General features: G+C 32.3%; 1 protein-coding gene across 2 annotated transcripts; it reads left to right on the plus strand.

Moving 5' to 3' along the window:
- Positions 1-1,083: 1,083 nt before the first annotated feature.
- On the plus strand, positions 1,084-11,878 carry LOC125872622 (mitogen-activated protein kinase kinase kinase YODA-like). 2 transcript variants are annotated; one of them, XM_049553372.1, is made up of 12 exons: positions 1,084-1,365; positions 3,001-3,559; positions 3,743-4,483; positions 4,690-4,777; positions 4,893-4,955; positions 7,166-7,326; positions 7,425-7,500; positions 8,420-8,479; positions 8,577-8,684; positions 8,859-9,098; positions 10,504-10,595; positions 10,771-11,878. In XM_049553372.1, the coding sequence occupies exons 2-12, from the start codon at positions 3,012-3,014 to the stop codon at positions 11,261-11,263; spliced, it is 2,670 nt and encodes an 889-aa protein (XP_049409329.1). In that variant the 5' UTR covers positions 1,084-1,365; positions 3,001-3,011; the 3' UTR covers positions 11,264-11,878. The 2 variants fall into 2 exon arrangements, with proteins under 2 accessions (XP_049409329.1, XP_049409330.1); XM_049553373.1 differs by having other exon boundaries at positions 3,746-4,483.
- Positions 11,879-18,868: the final 6,990 nt, after the last annotated feature.

Here is an 18,868-nt window from a genome sequence, read left to right on the forward strand (position 1 = left end):
GGTAGTAAATTCATTTTACCTTCAAAACAACTACCCTATCTTGATCCTTAGTTTTGTTTTTAAGTAATTTTTTATATATGAAATCTTAATTGTTAAATTGATAATCAAATCGATAATGCTCAATAACCGATTCAACGAAATGTTAAATGTTAATGATTTTATAATGTTTGGCATGTCTACAAATCAATAAATATAAACGATAAACTTTAAAATCCAATCAAATCGATCAACACATAATCCTGCCACTTATAAATTGAACAAAAGAAGATGATCTTTCCAATTTTCTATGCGTAAAAAATAAAATGTCTTATAAAAATAACTTAAACCCAAAAACGAAATTTGTAAAAGTTGACGAAAACTAAATATCCCTCCTGTTTTCTTCGTCCCATAATAAATATCATTTTAGTTTTTTCCACGACTTATTAAAAAATAAAAATAAAATTGACCAATCATTTATTAAACTATTCTTGTTTATTAGATGTTTCTTGAAAAATGAACACGTTACGTTACGAATTCACTGTTCATATTTTGACTGTAGTAATAAATTCATTTTACCTTCAAAACAACTCTCCTATCTTGATACTTAGCTTTGTTTCTAAGTAATTTTTTTTTATGTGAAATCTTAATTGTTAAACTGATAGTCAAATTGATAATGCTTAATAACCCATATGGCGAAATCTTAATGATTCTATAACGTTTTGTATGTCTACAAACCAATAAATATAAACGATAAACTTCAAAATCCAATCAAATCAATCCATACATAGTCCTACCACTCACAAATTGAACAAAAAAGATGATATTTTCAATTTTCTATGTGTAAAAACAAAAATGTCTTATAATAAAAATAACATAAACCCAAAAATAAAATTTGTAAAAGTTGACCAAAACTAAATATCCCTCATGTTTTCTTCGTCTCATAATAAATGTCATTTTAATTTTTTTAGGACTTATTATAAATTTAACCAATCATTTATTAAACTATTCCTGTTTATTAAATATTTCTTGAAAAATGAACACGTTACGTTACAAATTCACTGTTCTTGTTTTGACTGTAGACTGTAGTAGTAAATTCATTTTACCTTCAAAACAACTCCCCAATCTTGATACTTAGCTTCCTCACTCCCATTTTTATCCTTCACCATTCTTACGCGATCTCTTCTAAGCTTTATCGAAATCATCTTCTTCAGCAACTTACTATCTCCCTCTGTTGTCTCTCAGTTGAAATCTCAGTGTGGGACAGCGAGAGGAGAAAGGCTAATGTTTCTAGGGTTTGATTGGAGCTAATTATGAGTTGATTCATAGTCCAAATCCGAAGAAACGAGCTCGTTTATGCTTGCGATGCAACTAGTAATCAGTTGAAAGGTGTGTTTTGGTAATTTTGCTTTAGTTTTAGTTCATTTTCTGTTTTTTTAGTATTTTATTATGTGGTGTGATTACCTGGTGTATTTGTAGTGTTCTAGATCTGCGCGGAAATGGCTGTGTTTTTAGGATTCATATCGAAAATTGAAGTCTAAATTAGAGATCAGTAGGATCACTTCACTTTTTTTCTTTTTTTTTTTTTGCATGTAAGGAAGTGAAAATATTTACTAATATTTTGGAGTTAGAGTGATGTCCTTGAGAATAAAGGTTCCTGTTCCAGTATGGATTGCACTAGGTGAATTCTCCAATCAGTCTAAGCTAGTGTTGGCAGAGGTACCCAGCGTATATATGCTGGTGGCAGGTAATAGATACTTGAAAGGACTAGTGGAGGTGTGCTCAAACAGGTAGGACGGTGTTGTTATTAAAAGAAGTTACTACCTTTGGTTTCATTTCTGAAGACGAAAGAAAAAGAAACGAAAAAAATAAATAAAATGAAAGAGTACTTTACCAGTTATGTCAAGAAGACTTGGTCTTCCCTGCTCAAAGTTTTGGCATTTCTCAGTGTTGAAATACAGATATGGAAAATTTTATCTTGGAAATACTTGAATGGATTTTTTTAGGGGTAAAATCTTATGCCTAATAATTGCATCAAAGCGTGTTTAAGTTGCAAGAGGGAGAGGGTCTGCTACCATCATCATTGGGCAGGGAAGGCTAAGTCAAGTTTATCTCATTAACTTTTTGTTGTGGGTGAGTTGGAAGTTCTTAAATCGACCACCGTAAGCGCTAAGGGTATGACTTAGTGGTTAATGAAGTAACTAATTATTTTATGTTCATATTTCTTAGAATTTATTAAGTAGTATGTGCTGCACCCATGCTCTAGAAAGGCTGAATGGTGCACGTGGTTGAATGTTGAAGTTATTTACCTAAAGAACAAGGATCAATTGCGACGGAAGGTAGAGAAAGTGTAAAAATGGAGTAGAAGCAGGTAGAGAGGTCTCATTTTGCGAATCTTTTTTCCCACCAATCNTCAAAAGTTTTCCCCCCCCCCCCCCCTCCTCCCACACACACACACACACCACAGAANNCCCACACACACACACACACACACACCACAGAAACCCAAAAATACACTCAATACATCTTTTTTCAGAATATTAAATTGTGATAAAACAATCATCTAGCCCAATCAACAGGGAGGTGAGACAAGCCGTGCCTGCCTCGTTTTAGCTATGCCAATTTAGAGTCTTAACAATGTGGGCACTTTTTGATTCTCCGTGGTATCCGTTGTCAATGAAGTAATTTAATTGGCTTTTCATGGTTGTATTAGGAAGGTGACTGCTCTTATTGACTGATTCTATCATTCATAACTGCTCTTTCAGTTTCTTACTAACTTGTTAAGAGTCTCTATTTTGGAATGTCTTTGACTAAATAATATCTTCCGCATCTTTTATTGAAAAAAATGTGTGATGATGACATACATGTAGCGATAGATCACTTCTACTATCACTCCAGCTCTCACTGAGGTCATATTACTCTCTTTTCTGCTTCGCGTATGTGTTGTCATTTAGTAAGTCTTGATTGTTTGAAGAATTGTTTTAGACTTTAGTGGGTTGTTTATTTGTTTCATATATCTTTTAGCACCGGAAAAGATGCCTTCATGGTGGGGAAAGTCAAAAGCAAAGAAGAAAGCGACCAAAGAGAGTTTTATTGATTCATTGCATCGTAAGTTTAAGAGTCCAGCTGAAGCTAAGTCTCCAAGTAAATCAGGTGGATCTCGAAGACACAACAATGACATTGCTTCTGAGAAGGGTTCTCAGTCCCAAGCACAGTCAAGGTCGTCATCACCTTCCAAGAATGTCTCCAGATGTCAAAGTTTCGCTGAAAGCGCTCTAGCCCAACCACTTCCGCTTCCAGGTTTGCCATCAGCAAGTGTAGTGCGGGCAGACTCTGGGATCAGTCAATCTGCAAAACCCAGAGTAGAGAAGAGCTCAAAGTCATCCCTGTTTCTGCCTCTCCCAAAGCCTGCATGCATCAGGCACAGACTAGACCCTGCAGATGCCGATGGAGAACTTGTCTTTGCATCAATTTCAAGTGAGTGCTCTGTTGAGAGTGATGATCCTACTGATTCACGCCAACGTAGTCCACTAGCATTTGATTATGAAACTGGTAACCGGACTCCCTTGGGTAGCCCTCCAAGGTACGCAAATGCTGAAGGTCACCTAAATGGAATGTATTCACAAAGGGATTCTGTAACTGCTTAAGTATCTAATTGTTTTCCTAATTTGTAAACAATTCATTTGTCTAACTTATTTGCTTGCTTCTTTCTTTTGGTATCTAAACCACCCTGGATGATATAATTTCTTTTCCTTTTTTGGTTTAGAAGGTTGGCTGTTAAGGATCAATCTGCTGTTGGACAAATAAGCATAAAAGAGGCAACAGAACCAGTTAATCTTTCTCCCAGTGGACATGTCTCCTCTCGATCTCCGAAGAGACGACCACTAAATAGCCACTTGTCCAGTATACAAATTCCTTCCCATGGTGCCCTTTGCAGTGCTCCTGATAGTTCTATATCAAGTCCTTCCAGAAGTCCAATGAGAGCTGCTGGCTGTGAGCAAGTTAGTAGTTCTACTTTTTGGGCAGGAAAGACTTATCCAGATCTTCCTTTACTTGGATCTGGCCATTGTTCAAGCCCAGGGTCTGGTCAGAATTCTGGACATAATTCCATGGGAGGAGATATGGTAGGACAATTGTTTTGGCAGCCTAGTCGAGGGAGCCCCGAGTACTCTCCAATTCCTAGTCCTAGGATGACAAGTCCTGGACCTAGCTCAAGAATTCACAGTGGTGCTGTCACACCTATTCATCCCAGGGCTGGAGGCGGAGCATCTGAACTGCAGACTAATTGGCCAGATGATGCAAAACCAGAAAGTCATCCTTTGCCCCGTCCCCCCTTAGCAATTTCCAACTCTTCACCCTTTTCTCATTCCAATTCAGTTGCAACATCTCCCTCAGTGCCACGAAGTCCTGGTAGAGCAGAGAATCTTTCTAGCCCGGGCTCTCGCTGGAAAAAAGGAAAGTTGCTTGGTAGAGGCACATTCGGGCACGTTTATGTTGGTTTTAATAGGTACATTAATACGATCGACACTTGATTTTCTTTTGTTTCCTATTTCATTGTGTTTGGCCTTTACAAATGAACAAGAAACTCAATCTTTATGTATTGCCTCATCATTGACATGTCAAAGATTGATTGCTGTATCATGGTTTAATGCTTGGCCATCTTATCCCCAAAAAGGGAAAAAAATTAATGCTTAGCCATGTGTGTGCTTACAGTGATAGTGGAGAAATGTGTGCAATGAAGGAAGTGACTCTATTTTCAGATGATGCAAAGTCAAAAGAAAGTGCAAAGCAGTTGACACAGGTATGTTTACTACATAAGTGCAGTCTGTTACGTCATATTTTCTTGGACTGCCTGGAGATTTATATTCCCGATGAGCTCATACTCGAGTATGCTCTTCTATTCATTTATTTTGCAGGAGATTTCATTGTTGAGCCGATTAAGACATCCAAATATTGTCCAGTATTATGGCTCAGAGATGGTTAGTTTTCAACAGTCAATTGAATTCTAAATGTTTCAATTGAAAGTTTTTATTTTAATTTCTGGTGAGGGATATGCCATAGTGCCAACACTCTAACTTTATATTTAAACTAGTATTTGTACCCACGCAATGCCCAGACAATATTAGCTCATCGTTTGTGTTGATATTCCAGTCCACTATACTCCTTTTAATATTATATAAGATTTTTTATTTTATTGTTTACATTTTCTCAATTGTCAAAATTTATCAGTAATATTTTTATATTATTTTCTTATTTTATTTTTAAATTAAGCAAAAGTATAAATATCCCCAGGTCCTATTTGTCCCCCTCGTTTTACTTTTTCCTGACTATGATATTTTAATTAGTTTTCCATGTTTGTTATTGTATCATTGAAATAATGTCATACCATAAATTAAATTATAGTTTTGAATTGTTCAAACTACCAAGTTACCGGTTTCAAAAAAAGAATTCATTCAAACTATAATTTTGTAAATCAGAATAACTATTGATATTTTTCAATGATTATTATTTACATTACATGCAACAAGAATTTAAAATTATTTTCTCTTCTATTATCAATATAATATATAAAATTGTGTTTTAATTTTAATTATCAAAACTATTTATATCAGAAACTTAATTATATTTATAAATCTATTCACCTCTTTATACATTCTTTTCCCAACCATCTATATTTTAATTATCTTTTACCATTTGATTTTATACCAAAAGCCTACTCTTTTCATATTCAAGTCTTTCATCATTCTCATCACTTTGCATATTGATATCATTCGTGCAAAATAAAACACTTTTTGAAATCGTCTCAAGGACATGAGACCAACATAAGTAACAAATCCAAATCTAAATAGCAAATAAATAATCTTTTTTTCAGAATTTTTCCATCAAATTAAATACTAAACCCAAAAATAAGTAACTGAGGAAACCAATGAAAAATTGTTTGTAAAAGCGAAAAGAAGAAGATATATATCCGTTGATTAGTGGTTTGCTATGATTAGATTTTGAATTTAAATGGCTTTATCTCAATGCTTTTGAATACAATTTGTGCATGTGTGAGTTAGTGGGTAATGCTTAATGGACTAATGGGGGTAAGGGATGTGTACTTAGGTTAGTTTTGTTTAATTTATGCTTTTTTTTTTGTTGTTATTTTCTCTTTTTTTAATGATAAAAGTAAAATGCAATGATAAAATAGGGTTCCAACTTCTGAAATTAATAAGGATAAATTTGAAAGTTGTAACCACTTTGAATTCAAAAGTTCAATTAATTTTTTTATGTTTAATTACTTTTCCCTTTTTGTTATTATATTTATCCTTGATACTATGTGTCATACCTTAGATTAAATTATAATTTTGAATTCGTGCAAACTATAAAATAAAGAAAAGTTTTCATTAATCTATCAGTATAACTAGTGATATTTTTCAATGATCGTTATTTTTGTATTACATGCAATTAGAATTTTAGATTTCTCCTGTTTATTATCAATGTAACATACAACTCTATTTTTTTTTATGTCTGTCCTTTTCCTTAAATCACCTTATGATATTCTCCTCTTGATCAATAATTTTTCTCTAAGAATACCTTGTAAGTTTTCCTCGTAATTTAGACATATAACTCTATTTCTTTTTTAGATATTTGAATTATTTTTAGTGAAGTCCCTGCACCTGTATCCGTATCCCGAATCTAAAAAATTTAGATCATGAAGGATCCAATCTAACCTCTAGATCTGCCCCCAAGTCTGACCAACTTAGATTATATTTATTAATCTATTCTCCTCTTTATACATTCTTTTTCCGACTATCTATATTTACTTCACTTTTACCTCTTAATATTTTATGTATAATCCAAATAATATTATATTTTATCCTAAATTGCAATTATGAAAATAAATATGCAAGTTCTTTGAATATTTTGTTCTTAAAATCTATTTATATTTTTCTTACAATAAAAAATTGAATTTTCCTGCTATATATATATATATATATATTTGGTGAGGGACATGCCATAATGCCAACACTGATAGTTATGTTAACAGACTTCAAATTGTTCTAGAGTATTGATTTCTTATTCTGTTTCTGAACAGCTAACTCCAAAGTATAGTTAGAGGCTTCTCATGCGAGTTATAGATGTTTCCGTCCATAAATTCCCATATAAACTATTTAGCTTGCTCTTCTGATTTGTTTTCCTAAATCAGGTTCCTGATAAACTATATATCTACTTGGAATATGTATCTGGTGGGTCCATTTATAAGCTTTTACAAGAATATGGTCCGTTTGGAGAAACAGCAATCCGTAGCTACACTCAACAAATTTTATCAGGGCTTGCATATTTACATGCTAAAAACACTGTGCATAGGTAAACCTTTCTTTGGTTGTATTATTTTTGTGATATAACCCTTTCAGCAATCTTGGCCAGTATACATTGAATACCTGACAGCAGCTGCACTTTTGCAGAGATATTAAAGGGGCAAATATTCTTGTTGATCCAAATGGGCGCATAAAGTTGGCAGACTTTGGAATGGCCAAGCATGTAAGATTTAGCATAGGCTGTATAACTGCATTATTTAGGTGCCGTTTGGACATGTGTTCTCAAATCATGATTCCAACTTTTCATTTCAAATGTGCTTTTGTTTATCCCTTTTTGAATGAAAGTCCTATTTTAACTTGACATTCTAATTTCAAATCTCAAATTCACCTCAAAAGTTAACTCCCCAATCCTACTTTACTCCTTACTTTACTAACCCATATTTATTAAAAATTCAATTATTATTCCATAAACCACTGATTTCCTTTCCAAACCCAAAAACAGCTCCTTCTCCGAACAGCCACACCTACTCAACCCATATTTGGGGAAATTCAATTGCTGTTTTTGTTTCTGTATTTTTGATTTATCCACTAGGTCAGTCTGGTTGGTTCTTTGCACCTAGTTTTGGTGTAGCAGCGATATTTTGAATCATCCTATTTTTTCAAGGATTTCATAATTGGACCTTGAAGGATCGTTTCACAAATTTTGGGGTTTTCATGTTTATGTGAAAATTACAACTTTTAAAATCCAAATTAGCATGTCCAGACAAAATTTCAACTTCAAATCCACCTCTACCCAAATCAATGATTTCAAATCATGATTTCAAGTTCATAGGCCATGTCCAAATGCCTGTTTAGTAAGATGATGCCAATTGCTATGAAGATTGTAAATGGCAGGTCACATCTAATATTCTAACTCGAGACTAGCGTTGTCGGAATGAATTAAAAAACTTTTGTAGTTTTTATCTTTGTGCCATTAAACTTAATTCCTTACTTTTGGAAAGATAAAGTACGAGTTGATCCATTTACCATTAAGATTGCTTTGGTGTGATTATCTCCACCTGGAACTGTATAAGCCTTGCCATCAATGTTGAGCTGTACTTTCATGGAGCTGGGTCTTTAATTGCTCAATTACAAATTTGCAGATCACAGGGCAATCTTGTCCATTATCCTTCAAAGGAAGCCCTTACTGGATGGCCCCTGAGGTTAGAATATGCTTTAGGAATTTAAATGTTTTGTGTGCACCTCTCTGTTAAAACTTATATAGTAACATGTAAAATCATCTCTTTACCATTTACTCAGGTAATAAAGCATACTAGTGGCTGCAACCTTGCTGTTGATGTATGGAGCCTTGGATGCACTGTCTTAGAAATGGCTACATCAAAGCCTCCTTGGAGTCAGTATGAAGGAGTAAGTAATTTTGGCCTAGAGCAGCTTAATTAGAGCATCACTTCTTTTTTTGTGCTGAACATTGTTGGAAGATGGGATATTTTTCCTTGATAATATTTGGACTGTCAAGTCTTACAATACTAGTTCATTCCCTTGACCTGTATTATGTGGTGTTTTATGGCATATGGCCCAAAGGTTGCTGCCATGTTTAAGATTGGGAATAGTAAGGAACTCCCAGCAATACCGGAAGAGCTTTCAGATGAGGGAAAAGATTTTGTGAGGAAGTGTTTGCAGCGTGAGCCGCGAAATCGTCCTACTGCTGCTGAGCTATTGGAGCATCCTTTTGTAAAAGATGCTGCCCCTCCGGAAAAGCCAAATATGTTTCCTACATCTTTCGATCTTCCATGTGCTGCTGCGAATGGGATAAAACCTCTGGTACGTTATCTGTTCATCGTGGTCTTTTTGCTTTTATAAGACATTGGGGAACTTCTGTTATGAAACATGGAAATACTTGTTCCTCATGATGCTTGGTGTAAATGGCTTTATTGGTTTCTTCTTTTGTTCTAAAACCATAAAGAATCATTAATATCAGCAGTTGAGCAAAAGAAACTGATTGATTATGCATTTTCGGTAGTGTCAGGCTTTCATCATTGAGTTCTGCCAACATATTCTCATAAGTCCGTTCTTGATTCAGATTCGTATGTGTCGATGTTTGGCATTGATCTAGTAGTCTTTAATATAGTCATACGGTAATCTTTTTTTTTTATTCTATTTATAATGCTAAGGTAATTTTATTAATAATGACATACCAAGAAGGTACCTTAGCATATTTTAGTTAGAATAATTCTTAAAAGATCGTTTGCTTACTCTGGACTGATAGATGATGTAACTTGGATGTTGGTATTGTCAAGGTTTAGGATTATTTTCTTGTACAGTTCACATTACCATCTTAGTGCTCCATGTTTTGTGAATATAATTTCTGTATAACCAATGAAAAAGGTTTAGGATTGTACTCTTGCATGCTTATCTTGCTCTGTGGCAAATTAGTAGGTTCTAGGGGTCATTATGGCTTATTTTTCGAAGTTAGGTTAATAAAGAGGCAAGGTTTTTAGGGACACTAACAATGTCTTCAATTCTTGGGGATTAATAAATAGTTTAATTATCTTTTAGGCAGGACAGCGAATCAGGAGGGGAAGTTCCAACTTGTTGACCATTTGGGTTCTCTGAGTTTAATTGCTTGCTGCTAATGCTTTTGCACAATTTAGTAAGATCAGTGAGATGAGGTGTCTTTAGCTTCTTCACTAAAGAGAGAATAAGTAGTGTTGGTATATCAGCAAAACGAGAACCCCACCCCCAACCTCAGAAAAGAAGTGATCATAGGAGAAATTGCCTAAGATGGTGATATTTAACATCTTCTTTCAGTTTTTTTTTTTTAAAAAAGAAGCAAATTATGTTTGAGCAGCTATTATAGACATCAAGCAATCGAGTCTAAGCATCCTGGTGCTGAATGTGCAAAATGAAGATGCATCTTCATGTCAAGTTGCTAATCATCATTAGATTTGATCTCAAAAGTGCCCATGTCTTCCTTAAAACATGTAATAATTATTGGTCCCACATTAGAATAGCTTTAGAAATAGAAGACTGAAACCCTGTTAAAGACGTACAACAAAACCCTCGATGTGTGAATGTGTGTAATTGTAATTCCAAGTGAACTTTTCAATTTACAGAATCAATCATTATGACAAGAAAATAATAGGTTGACCTGGCATGGTTTCTTTATTTTGAAATTCTGTGCACTGGGTTGATGTTAACTGCTGTATTAATTACAAATTTGATTTAGGTCGTTGGATCTGCAAGAAATAATCCTACACCAGATTTGGAAAGGCTCGCTATCCACTCATCCAGAGCATCAAAATCTAAATTTCACTGCAGGTCTTCTTCTCTTGATTACTTAAAACTTTCAAATGTCCTATGATTCGTTGTTGAGAAAATTTTAAAGAGGAAAGGAGTTCCCATTAAATTTATCTCAATATACGTAGGAGTAAAAGAAAACTGCATGACAATAGTATTCGTACTTCTGATTGTTGACTTATTTTTCATTGTACAGTGATATCCACATTCCAAAGAACATATCTTGCCCTGTCTCCCCAATAGGTAGTCCTCTTCCAAGGTCGCCTCATAACCTAAATGGGAGGATGTCTCCCTCGCCTATATCCAGCCCTCTCAACACATCTGGCTCATCAACACCAATCTCTGGAGGGAATGGTGCTATCCCATTTCGTCACATTAATCAGTCAGTTTACTTGCAAGAGGCCAGAACAGTTCCAAATAGTCCCTATATGAATGGCTCTTCTTACTGGGATCCTGATGTTTTACGAGGGTCACCATCAGGATCTCATGCTTTCCGAGAATTGGCATCTGTTGAATATGATGCCCTGGGAAAGCAGTTTGGGAGGCTTGCCACAGGAGAACTTTGCAATGGGCAATCGGCCTTGGCCAATCGGGTATCACAGCAACTTTTAAGGGATCATGTGAAATTGATTTCTTCGGTAGATCTCAACCCTTGTCCTCCCTTGGGAGGTCGCACTGGTGGAACATGAAATGTATATCGGACATATTATTGATGGAGAGCTTCGAAAGTTTCATGTGTAAATCTGCTTTCAGCTTTTAGCATGTTTGAAGGAAGTTGTTTTGTGCAACAAGAATCTCCTAAGAGAAGAGACTAGGAAATGTAGTGGCATCTTGGCAGAACTTCATTATCTATTGTCAGTTTGACCTACCTGATTTCTTCCCCCTGTTATTTGGGTCTAGTGTTCCAAAGATGAAGAGCACTTCCCAGTGAGAATATATTGACCCTCCGTCACTAATAGCATCTGTTGAAATTATAGCGGCTTGTCCAAATACATCTGCCTGATTGGACTTGATAACTAACATGAGCCAAGAACTAATGATTCATTTGCTTTTGGAGGTTGGCTTTCAGTTATTCAGTGTATAGCTGATCCTTCATGAAGACATTAATGGCACCAAACTTGTATATTTATGCTGTCCCATAGAAGATAGAAAACAGTAAACCTGGAACTAAAGCAGGAAGAATCCCTTTTTCTTTTCTTTCCTTTCCCCTTTCGAAACGGGGTTCCTGTATAGTAAACAAATGAACTGGAATATATTCCAGGTACTGTTGATTGAACAATCAGTGGAAGATTTGGGTTTCTGTATTTCTGCTGCTTTAAAGCTGTAGCTGATGTATGTCTCTTAGTTATATAGATTTTGTTTTGGATGCACAAGCCTTTGTCTCCTATCTACTTTCAATCCCCTACTCCAAGTATATGTGAAAGTTCACCTCCACTAGTGTTCTACACATTGCTGGATTCAAGCCAGTTATGCTGCATATTTAAGGATCTGGTTTCACTTTTGTTTTTATTATTGCTTTTTATATCCTATTAAATTTGTGGCTTATATCCAGCAATGTATCGAACGTTACAAGATGGAAAAATAGTGGAGGCGATCTCCACATAGTTCTTTGTAGGTGCCCAAATGACTTATAACTATTTTGATCAACAAGTAGTTGACAATTTTAAAGTTTGGTAGGTTTTCAGGTTGAGCTATTTTGGAAGAAAACATCTTTTACTGCTATATTAATGTACAACTTAGCATTGAATTGTCCGCCCATTACCATCCTTGTACTTGGAAAGATCAAGCTAGGGCTAATCGATTGACTGAATTTGGACCAAAATGGCACATCAGTGGGAACTATACAATCACCTAGCCAACCAACTGAACTATTAAGATTCAAGTTTGACAAAATTAACGAATGGAGAATTTATAAGTGGCATAAAGAAATTGAATGTCATAGTGGTGCACATAAGGTAAAATAGTGCAATCATAACAGTATCATATTATGCATGTCAACACATATAGAAAATGTATGGGAAAAGGCATAAATCCCCCCTTCAACTTATACCGAAAAGTCAGTTAGACGCTTCAACTATTATGACGACCTATTACACACCTTTACTACTTAAAAGTGAATTTATTTACTCCCTAAAACTGACGTGTCAAAAAAATAAAAAATAAATAAAAAACTGGCGCGTCAGAAAAAATTAAAGTTGAAAAAAGAATTTAAAAAATCAAAATCTTCTTTTCCCCTTCCATTACCCTTTAGAANATGAAGGGCATTTTTGTAAACAAATAAATTGTTCTTAAAATTTATTATTTTGAATACAACAAACCAAACACTCAATAAAAAATAATCCCAACACAACTTATCCCATCATAACTAATCCCAACATAACTTATCCCAACATAACTTATCCCAACATAACTTATCCCATCATAACTCATTTTCAAACCAAACGACCCCTACATGCTGTGAGAGTGGTGTTACACGTCTCAGGGAGTAAATAAATTCACTTTTNTAAAGAAATTGAATGTCATAGTGGTGCACATAAGGTAAAATAGTGCAATCATAACAGTATAATATTATGCATGTCAACACATATAGAAAATGTATTATGTCATAACATGCTTCCTAACCCGTGTAACTATTAAGTCATGCTTGATTTATAAAAACAAATATAAATCATGTTGTGATACCGTAGAATTATCATGTTAAAGCTTTAGAAGTAATACATCATATTTCTATATAAAAGAGAACCCTAGAGGAAGAAAAAAATTCAAAAAATAAATAAATGGAAAAACAACCTGAAAAGGAAAAACAAGTATATTGGTTATTTTGTGGGGGTAAGAGAGTTTTCTTTTACGGCATGATATTTAGAGTGTAGTATCAAAAAAAATTATTAATGTAATTTAGAATTTAACATTAAGATAATTGTTATTGTATATAGAAATAAAGTTGCTATCATGATTGTTTCTATTGTTGTGGAGTTAGAAATTAATTTTTTAATAAATACTTTCAATATTAAAATCAAAATAAATAGAAGTATTTCTATTTATCAAAAACAATAATAAAATGTATCACAAAATTCATTGACAAAGCAAATTACAAACAAATTATACTTAAATTGAATCAATAGAGATTTGAAGGGTTTTGAATCGATCTTTACGAATTGGTTGATCAATGATTAATATTGTATCAGATACAAGGCTTATGGTGCAAATATTACAAAAAGAAGATAACAACATTGTGAAAAAATAGATACCACTTGCGAAAATATATGAAGATCGATGCACTTTTTCAAAAATATTAACATATTATATATCCTCGAACACGAAATGTTTTAACTCATAATCTAACACAATTCTCTATTTTCTTGCTACATAGAATTTCTTGAAATTCAATTTTCTCAATTTGGATTGTAAACGACACATTTATGTTGTATGAACATTTGAAACAAATTATTAAGTAATGTATTTAAGTTGTTTGTTGAAAAAAATAGTATAAAGTNTCGGGGGGGTAATAGGACCTTAGTAAAGGTTAGGTGTGTCTCTGGGATTTCGGGTATAGGCTGGGGGGGTACTTATGCATTTTCCCAAAAAAATAGTATAAAGTACAGAAATTTCATACATTTGAGGCTAATTACATCCTTTCCCAGAAGTTTTCTCAATTACAAAAGGATCGAATTTTTCATTGCTCTCGAATACATTACTTAGTTGTCTGATACATTGCAAATGATACATTACTTCATGCGAATGATGTATCCAATAGGGGATAGGTATGTATCAGAGAGGGGTTGGATGTATCCGAGAGGGAATAGGGATGTATTCGAAAGAGGATTTTTGTAATTTTTTTTAAATGGTAGAATTTTAGAGATTATGATATCTTAAGTTGTGAATTCACGTAATTTTTCTAAAGAAAATATGTGAAATTATATTGGGCCCGTATCACGGGCCTTAAATTATCTAGTATTTACATAAAAGAGAACCCTAGACCCGCCTACGTGACGCCACTACACGCCAAAATTTTCTTTTAAATTTATTTATTTTCAAAACTAACCTTTCCATTTCATGAAAAGTTGTGACTTCAATGAAAAGTTGCAACTTTTATGCAGAGATGTGACTTTTATGAAAGGTTGTGATCTTTCCGAAGAGTTGCAACTTTTCCAAATAGTTGTGACCTTTCCGATAAGGCACAACAAACATTTGTTCACACTACCCTTTGTTGTCTATAAATAGAGGGATTTCCTCTCATTTTAAAACAACGAAAATTCTGAACCTCTTCTTCTTCTGCACAATTAAATATTCATGTACTTTGTTCATGTTGAGTTGCTCACTGACACCATTGCTTATGTTATAGATCTTGACATTATTTTTTTACAGTCATAAATTTATGCTTATGTTATTAAGGATAAATGATAAGATGTTATAATTTTCCTTTTCCTTTACATTATCAATGTTCGTTACTACGTAATCTTGTATGTAAAATAATATAGTGTTTTAGTTTTAATGATTGATAGACTTTAAGTATTATTTTATTAATTCAGTGATATTAAATTTCCGCACGAAGCGCGGATAATTTTACTAGATTTTTATAAAAGAAACAACTCAATATCATAGTATTTGATTACAATTAAGAGCATGTTTGGATTAACTTTTTAGTTTTCACTTCTTAATTTTGTCATTTTAGCTTAAAATTAAGTGCTTCATTATAAGTACATTTTAACTTACTCAAATACTACAAAACTGCTTTGAAAGTTATTATGTGAGTTTTAAAAATCACGACATAGCAAGTATTCAAGAGCTTAAAGCCTCTCTTACACCGAATATGATAAGACTTCTCCAACCTGACAAAGTTCAAATATCCTCTAATGATCTCAATCTGTGAAAAATATCAAATAATGTGGAGACCAGATGATTTATTTTCATAATTTAAGAAAAAGTCAAAGTTAACCCCTAATAAAGTAAGGAAAAATAAACCCTCGCTAAACCGGTCAAATCCAAAATAAAACTCAGAATTGAATTACTTATTAGCTAAAGATTTCAATATGTACTTAGATTCACATTTTAAGTCCATTTGCATGCTCAAAACCTAAACTTTGTGATTTTAGGATTTATGTCACAATCCTCATTAAATTTCATATCTTAATGGTAAATCTTCAATTAATATTATAATAGAAAACAACTAATATTTTAGTATAACTTACATAAATCTCATAGTGTAAAGAGTAAATTACATCTTATCCCTACTTTTTTTCTAATTACAATAATCCCTTAAAATTTGAACTTCCGGATACATAAGTCATCATCCAGATACATTAATTCACCATCCGGATACATTAATTCTAATACAAAAAATAATAATTTATTGCGCTAAAAAATGAATAAAATCTGAAAATTAATTAAATCTCATAAATTACGCTTATGTTTCTTCTTACTCTCAATCATACAGAGGCAAATCCTAATAGAACGAAGAAATTCAAAATTTCAAATCCCCCCTGGTTCAACGAAGAAACCTTTCAAATTTGATTCAAAAACTTTTGTCAAAATTTTGGGTAAACGAGGTGAGTTATGAAGGATACAAAAGTGATGAAATTGTTGTTGGACAAACGATATCCTTTTGAATCTTCAAGTTCATCGAAGATCCTTTCAATTTTGATTCAAGATTATCAAAAAATTTGAGATTCAAGATTCTTTTTTCTCCAAGTTCACCGAAGAATCTTTTAATTTTGATTCAAAATTGTTGAAAATTTTGAGATTCAAAATTCTTCTCCTAATTTATTGAAGATCCTTTCAATTTTGATTCAAAATTGTCGAAAAAATTGAGAAGATACATCATGAATATCTTTGCTACTTAGCATTTTACTATTTATGCATCTTGTTTAAATTGATAAGTATTGTATTTATACTAGATACATTAAATAAATAATCGTTGTACATAAGATGTTAGATTTGAGATCGATACATTACTGTGTGGTAGTTGCTATGTAATTGATACATTTAGTATAAATTCGAATTTACGATCATATCTAAAAAATTAGTGCATGATACATTACTATTTATGTATCTCGTTTAAATTGATAAGTATTGTATTTATACTAGATACATTAAATAAGTAATTGTTGTCCATAAGATGTTAGATTTGAGATCGATACATTACCGTGTGGCAGTTGCTATGTAATTGATACATTTAATATAAATTCAAATTTACGTATCATAGCTAAAAAATTAGTGCATGATACATTACTATTTATGTATATCGTTTAAATTGATAAGTATTGTATTGTTTGCCCGGAAAGATATTTATAACTTACATAATATATCATTTTATAGTTGATAATAATGTATCTGATACAATAATGTTGTGAAAGAAGGATGTATATAAGTTGAAATAAAGTGTATCCATAAATGTATCACAATAAATAAGAATTAAGTTATCAATTAGATACATGAACAAACACAATCCATTAAAGAAATTTGATTATGAAAAACACCAGAAAAAAGATGAAAATATTAGTTGTATGAAATTTTGGTGAAATTGAAACTAATATTATTATGAGAAAATTAGAAGATTAAATAATAACACAAGAATCCTAATCAGTTTTAATGAATGATTAGTTGTTAGAGTCCATAACCAACTCAAATTATGAAAAATTATAAATATTATATTATGGGTGAGTTTTATTAACCAAAAATAGAGAAACCAAATACAAATACCAAACCCAAAGCGATTTGGAAATAATAGAAAAACAAAAACAACTACTAAACCAAAAAAAAAAATGAAAAAGAAGGAAAAAGACAAAATAAAAAAAAAAGACGACAGAAAAGGCAAGAACTTCTACAAATATTATATTAATTATTAACAAATAATAACAACTACTACTACTTCTTTTTTTTTCTTCCTAATTTACGTTTTAGTGTAAAAAATTTGAAGTTCACAAAGTTTATTTTATTATGAATTTTGGAGTATTTTAAAAAATAGGTAAAAGACTCATGAATATCAAGATTTTGTGACTAAAAATAAGGAGGGATTTGTGAAGTGAAATAAGCAAGAGATAAATGTTGGTTTTGGGAGTTAGGATTTATGTATCTAGCGTTTGGGAGTAAAATAAGGGATTTTGGAAAATTTTAGAACTGGTAGGAAATAATGAAAATTATGGGGAAAAAAAATGTGTATACAGGTAATTTATCCAATATTTTAAGATTCTCACTATATACTACAATATTTTTTCATAATTTTTATACTACGTACAACACAAAAAGAGAAACATAACTATTTATAAATATGAATTCCTTGATAGATAAATGTCAAGAAATTGAATAGTAATTTGAGATGTAGTGGTTAATTAATTAGAAGGTCATAATGTGGAAAATGTGTTACAGTGATTATATGAGTTACATTAAGATATTTCTCTATTATCCATACTAACGGCCATTCACTTAATATTTTAATTTTAATATTAAAATGCACATAGACACTAACATTGCCCCCCTCATTTTAATATTTGAAAGGTCGCTATTTTGATTGTGTGGGAGATTATTATGCATAATGAAGATGCTTCACAATATATATCTAGACGCATTAAAATTTGATAAAATATATAATATTATAAATTAAAATATATTTAAATATTTAGCTTCCAAACTAATGAGATTTATGTAAGCACTCCGATTTAAACTAAGAAAAAAAGTTCCTTTTCTTATTAGGGTCTGTGAATATTGCAGTATTAGTGGACCACAGTCATGAAAAAGAAAAGACAATCTAAGATGACACTTGGCAGTGAAAAGAACAACAAAAATTTAGGATAACACTTGAGCCATAAATGACCATTTCTTCAAACTATACTGTGCAAATGGTGACAGTACGAATATTTTGTTCTATATGAATATATATATACAAAATAGTCAAATTATTCAAGCAAACTAGCTTATTCAAAAAATTGTCCTAATCCAATATATATCAAATCATAATTGAGAAATATACATATCGATGAGTGTATTTGAATCGTTATTATAAAGTTCTTTTCCATAGTTTAAACTGTTTTATATATTAAGATTAAAATCAATAATTTTAAGAGCTATAAAATCATTTACGGAAATTTGTTAAATTCTTATCAATTACCATATACCTTGTGAGCATTTTAGATCTGTAAAGGAAATTACTCAAATATTCTTTTTCTAAATAGTTGAAACTCATGAAACAAACTGCAACATCAGAAACGTTACACCTAAACAAATCTTTTATAAAAGATATATGTACTCCCCCAGTTCACTTTTAATTGTCATGTTCTGCTTTTCACAAGTCAATTTGA

Source organism: Solanum stenotomum, chromosome 8 (genome assembly GCF_019186545.1).
Source record: "Solanum stenotomum isolate F172 chromosome 8, ASM1918654v1, whole genome shotgun sequence".
Lineage (NCBI taxonomy): Eukaryota > Viridiplantae > Streptophyta > Magnoliopsida > Solanales > Solanaceae > Solanum > Solanum stenotomum.